Source organism: Astatotilapia calliptera, chromosome 6 (assembly GCF_900246225.1).
Source record: "Astatotilapia calliptera chromosome 6, fAstCal1.2, whole genome shotgun sequence".
Classification (NCBI taxonomy): domain Eukaryota; kingdom Metazoa; phylum Chordata; class Actinopteri; order Cichliformes; family Cichlidae; genus Astatotilapia; species Astatotilapia calliptera.
The window spans coordinates 39,904,852-39,910,960 of NC_039307.1; the positions used below are offsets into that span (position 1 = coordinate 39,904,852).

The following is a 6,109-nucleotide window of genomic DNA, read 5'->3' on the forward strand; positions in this document are numbered from 1 at the left end:
GCCAGAGCAAGGGGCGGAGGCTCGCCATTGGTTGACTGAGGCAGTGAAATCCGTTTCTCCTCCCCGGTAGTGAAGATGACGTGGTGAATGAACCCCACTCTCCCTCTCTCTCACCGACAAGCTGGCTTTAGAATAGTTCAGTATCAACTAGCCACTTGTGACCCTGTGCCTGAACAGACCAGTCTTGCATTGCCAAACTGCCCTGAGCCTGACAGCTGACAACTGTCTCGAGAAAGATTAAATGGCGTGCAGGGTGGGGTGGGGGGTGAAGAAGAGGAATACGCACTGAGTGGCCAGTAAAAGAAGAGACCTAAAAAGTTCTGCTGTGACTTTTTAAAGAGAAGATAAATGAGGAAAATGTCTTAGGAGGAGTCGTTTCAACACAACTGAGAGGCCTCGCGACAGGTCGCTAGGACGGGTCCGGTGTACTGTCGCACGGAATACCGACCCGTATGGTCGGAAGCGATTGGCTTCGACCGCGGGGAATGAACTGAGGATGCAGACATCTACTCTGAGCGCTGCTGACTAACGAAGGTGCGATTGCTGCTGCAGCATCTGACAAGGACTTGTTCGCGCGCGCTGTGTGTGTGTGTGTGTGTGTGTGTGTGTGTGTGTGTGTGTGTGTGTGTGTGTGTGTGTGTGTGTGTGTGTGTGCGCGCGCGCGTTGGGGTGGGGGGCGCTCACGCGTGCCCGAGTGCGTATTTTTGTGTGTCACTATGAGTCTTGTCTCGGGCTTCCCTCACCACCCGGTCATGCACCATCACGACAGCCACCACTATTCGCTGCATGCGGCGGCGGCCGGTCGGTGTCATGAAGACACCGGTGCTCCACCGTACTTCACAAGCTGGTTGATAAGTCACGCGGATATGTCACCTACAGAGTATAGCCTTGCGCCCGGCTACAGCCCGGAGTACCATGGCAACAGCGGCAGTGGGTCAACCGTCGGACTGGACCCACACCATCACCACTACTATGGCCCTGGAGGGTTAGTTCCAGGACCCGGCACCATCTCGATGAACGGAACCACGGTCGGTATGCACCATCATCACCACACTCATCCTCGGACCGTGAAGCGAAGACCAACGGCCAATCGCAAGGAAAGGCGGCGGACCCAGAGCATTAACTCAGCTTTCGCGGAGCTGAGGGAATGTATCCCTAACGTCCCGGCCGACACCAAGCTGTCCAAGATCAAGACGCTGCGCTTGGCCACCAGCTACATCTCTTACTTAATGGACATCCTAGACAAGGACGAACAACACGGAGACACCCAGGCTTTCAAGGCCGAGCTAAAAAAGACGGAGGCTCGGGAAGAACGGCGGAAAAGAGAGGCGGTAAGATGTGCTCTACGGCCACTATTTGTTGTGAAAATGAGGTTAAAAGGTATTCATTATAATAATCGCTTAACGCAAACAGTACACATATAGTATTGTCTCTGGTTAGCTGGTTCATTAGTAAAGGAGTTATTAAAGGAAGGTTCTAACGCTGGAGTGGGCAGGATGGATTTAGAGTTACTTTCGAAGAAAAGTAACAACAGTTTAAAATCGGATTATAATTACAGGCAATTACAGATTTAGAATTCTGTACTGTATATCTGGCAAAGCAAGACACTCTTTTTTCCAAACCAAATGGATAAATCATTTCCAATGGTGACCTTATATTTAAGACGAATTAAATGAGTTTATTTTTACTCGACTCAACAAATTACCTAAGTTCACAAATTTGATTCACTCCTAACACTGAATTATTTCATATCGATTTATTTGACAAAGACGAATCATTGAAGGAGACATTTCAACACGTTGTTGGTAGGCAGCGTCTGACAGGAGACAATAAACATTCATTTTGTGCATCGTGGGATTTACTGAAGGTTCATAGTTCTTTTAAAACACTGAGTCACGCCGTTTACTTTCCACAAAATAAAAAATTGTGTAAAATGAACTTCCGAATAGTCTGGAATTTATAGAATACGGGGCATCTTTTCGTATCTAACTGCGGGTTGTTTTACATGATGTGAAGTAAAATCGACACATTTAAAATTGTACTTTTTGCTTTTGCACGAGTGCCCATATGTTTTTTCCACAGCAGCCTATTCATAAAGCGGCATCAGCACACAGTTACTATATTTTACGGCTATTAGGTTTAATGTTCTCTACAATAATAGTGATAAATTCAGTTAACAACAACAGTAGTGGCACCGTAAATAAAGTTTTAACCAATTGTCTGCTGCAATTTGACCGAGATTCACCAACAAGCCGCGAATCTTCTGCATATTGAATGAAAACTAATGGACTGAATAGATAGAGCTGTTATCAGCTCGGTGTATATTAATTTGCACTGAATTTAAATTCCAGCATTAAGACGCATCCCTTATCCACGCAGACGTGATACTTATACTACTGTATAAGTGTGTAGACCTTTAGACATCCAAAACAGTCTCTACAGTGCTGTGATGAGTGAGTGGGGTGGGGAACAGGCAGAGACCAAGCCAAAATCTACTGTGGTAGGGGAAAGGGGAAACAGCAGCACGGGCTTATGGTGTGCTAGAATTACACAGTACACAAATGGGGGGTAATCAGAGAGCAACATTTATTTGGAGATGGGCTGCTGAAATAGCCAATAAACTGAGAGCAAATAGTAAAATTGAAGAGTGTTTCCCTATTTTTGTAAGAGTCACATGACTTCTTTTGCACTGATCACTCAAGCAAGAACATATATCATCATAAACATACAAAAAGATTACAAATACATGAAATAAGTCTACAGAAAGCTGGCTGCCATTCTCTGACGGTTTGGAGCCAGGAGGGCCAGGTGCTGCCATACAGACCGACCACTATTATGCCTGGAACACTATCATCCTTACAGCCAGTAACGCTATGTACTTTTGGTCACTTTTGGTACTTTTAGCTCTGGCTGCACTGCCAGATGTGTAATGTGGAAGCCATGGCTCCAGCTTTAGAGGGCTGTGTAGTTGTTTGCTATTTATTTGTTTGGCTAATCCAACAGTTGAAATTCCATTTCAACGGATTCTTACCTGCCTTTTGCATTCAGCTGACCCCCGCACACACTAGCATTTATCTGGCCAAAACATAGTAATATCAAACGGAGGCCATATTTATATTTATATGGTCATAGCTTATGTCACCGGTTCATGCTTCTGCATTTTCTTTATAATGCTTATTTATGTCAGAATAAATATTATCAGCACAACAAGTTGCCTTTCTTAGAGGGACCACTGAGCTTTGTCCTGCAGAGAAGATGAGTGTGGATGATGGCCATGTGTGGTATTGTTTGTTCAGCAGACAAACAATACCACAGCAGAGACTGGAGGAGAATAATCATTTCCTGTCTATTGTCTATAGGAAGTGTGGTGCATAATTGAAGCCAGAGAGCTTTCTTTTTTCCCTCATATTTCAAAAAGAGAATGTAGTCCACTTCATAACTCATGTCAGCTCTCTCATGAGACTCCTGGCTTGGGCTGAATGCACATTTTCACAGCCCAACAGAGACACTACAGCTGAATAAAATTATATCCTACGTGTCAACAGAATCCATTGATTAGTTTTAAAAAATCCGCAAAATAATTAATAAGAAGAAGCATCACTATGTTACATCAGTGAACTAACATAATGGCGCTTCTGTTCCTCAGCCTGGTCTTCCATTAATAATAAAGTGGGAAACCCAGAGGACAACTTACAGCGTCCTTAAGAGGACAGACCTCTAAGCTTGCAAATAAGGGGGAGGGGTGCGTGGCCGGTCTCGAGGAAATAAACTCAGTTTTGTTGTTGTTGTTTTGTAAGTTTACATCGCAGTGCGTAAAATAGGGAATTAAGATCTGGATATAACGCAATCCACAGAAGGTTTTTTTCCAGTTCAGTTTGTGTTTCGCTAGTTTCAAGGATACAGTCTGTTAACAATAAAATTCCTGGATGCTGGATTAACTTTTTTCAGGCCTTTGCATTCACGTATTAGGTCATTGTATGACACACACACACACACACACACACACACACACACACACACACACACACACACACACACACACACACACACACACACACACACACAGAGCATAAACAAAATATTTCGTAAACATTTTCCCCTAAACTCAGAGTTGGAGACAAATTCTGATGTTTTGTTAGCGTAGGTTTTGCTGGTTGGAAATACGAATTCTCTTTTTTTTTAAACTTATCTAATATAAAAAATTCATAGTCATAGTTGCATATTAAAATTTGTCACTTTGCCTGAAGAATAAAATCACTTCCTCTATTTCAGCTCGGGGGGGTTGCAGGTGGCCTGTCCTCTTTGACTTGTACTTTATATTCTCTGCGTGGCGTTTTAAAGCCGTTCAAAAAGGTCTGAACGCGACGGCTTCAGGTAATCACTCGAGTTCAGAACTAGTTACTTTGTTTCTTTTCCCCTCTTGTGTAGGATGGATCGAGGTTGGTGGATTATGTGTGCACTAAAGCTGCAGAGTGGTTTACCGCTGCAGAATTAGAGCAGGCTGTCTTCGCTCAAAGCGTAGTGTCGCGTTTTTATGGAGTTTGATGTAAGAAGGAAAACATTAAGCCGGACTGAGGAGTCGTCAGCGCTCATTGCTACAGATAGAGTCAATTTATGATTCGCACTGGATTCTTTCCCCTGACATGTACAGTATCCCAATTACATAGACGCCGTTCATTCATTAAAAATGATTATCTCATTTGGCCTGTTAAGGAGGTCTATTATTATTATTATTATTATTATTATTATTATTATTATTATTATTGTCGTCGTTGTTAAAGAAAAACAGACAACAAAGACCCTAAGGCCTGGGTAAGGGATGAACGAAACCTCGAAACGAAAGTTTCTCTCTGTTGTTCCCCACGTTGTGCCTGCATTTGCGCGAACGTGGTTATTTATTTATTTATTTATTTTTACCAACATAGCAAAGTCTATTCTTCTAACTGCTCTTCTGTTTACTATATTGCTGTTGTACTCTGAATATATATATTCTAACTTATTTTGATCAGGCCTAATACGTCATAACGGGCAGCGTTTGGGGCTTTTGAAAACGCAAGCTTAGTTGGAAAAAACAAAAATAAAAAATAAATATGAATTCCTATTCAAATGTATTTATTTTATTTTATTTTATTTTATTTTATTTTATTTTATTTTATTTTATTTTATTTTATTTTATTTTATTTTATTTTATTTTATTCATGTTAACAGTGGCTATTCCACCCATTCGTTAATACTGCGTGGTACACAGTAGCTGGGGTATTTCTCATCGTTGTCATTATTTTACACAGTGACACAGGCTGCCTACAATTTAAGACATTCAAGACATCAATAAAATTTAGGTGCGTTCGGTATTGTAGTAGTAGTCTGAAGTATTGCGCATTCAAAGAAAGAGTAGATGTATCAATAAATAAAATAATAAGGATAAATTTCATATTTTTACAGGTGGAGATCTCGAAGACTTCGTCCTCCAACTCCTCGTCGTCCTCCTCGTCAGCGGGCGATAAGAAAAGTAAGGGGCGGACGGGATGGCCTCAGCATGTCTGGGCTCTGGAACTGAAGCAGTAGTCCGTCTCTGCCTCAATGTCTCCTGTCGCAGGTTGACAGCACTCCTTCCTTTCTCAAGCTCGGCCGTCGAACTGCGAATAGGAGAGAGCGTCCAGGCGAACTGAAACGGGAGTCGGCCTGGCTTCCTAAGGTTGTCGAGGCTTCCCTCACAAACAGTAGCTACAGAGACGCTGCGTGAGGCTCTGTTCAGGTGTGACGCGAAGGCAATGACAGTTTGCTGTAATTTAGGATTAACACACACACACACACACACACACACACACACACACACACACACACACACACACACACACACACACACACACACACACACCATCAATCAGCAAAATCCCACTTTATATTCTAACTTAAGGTCCAGAAACGAACCACAGACTGCTTTGTCAGTGGTCATGTTTGATGTCCGTGAAAGGTCATCTGTTGGACTCGGTGTGGTGGAATGAACGAGTGGTCCATCTGCGCAGACCGCTGAGTTATGTTCTACCAGATCATACCAGGACGTGTGCGACTCCCACACACAGAATTACACAAAATTACAAACACATAC

The 6,109-nt window shown here is 42.8% G+C and overlaps 1 protein-coding gene across 1 annotated transcript; it reads left to right on the forward strand.

The window, feature by feature from the left end:
• The first annotated feature begins 631 nt into the window (after positions 1 to 631).
• On the forward strand, positions 632 to 5,842 carry hand2 (heart and neural crest derivatives expressed 2). The gene is made up of 2 exons (XM_026169393.1): positions 632 to 1,331; positions 5,443 to 5,842. Exons 1-2 carry the CDS (start codon positions 717 to 719, stop codon positions 5,563 to 5,565), a joined length of 738 nt encoding a protein of 245 aa, XP_026025178.1. The 5' UTR covers positions 632 to 716; the 3' UTR covers positions 5,566 to 5,842.
• Positions 5,843 to 6,109: the final 267 nt, after the last annotated feature.

What these genes read in the sequence shown, in the direction of transcription:
- hand2 (XM_026169393.1), top strand. Translation starts at nt 717, where the DNA reads ATGAGTCTTGTCTCGGGCTTCCCTCACCACCCGGTCATGCACCATCAC. An exon ending in AACGGCGGAAAAGAGAGGCG is followed by an intron (nt 1,332 to 5,442) that starts GTAAGATGTGCT and finishes ATATTTTTACAG; the next exon opens with GTGGAGATCTCGAAGACTTC.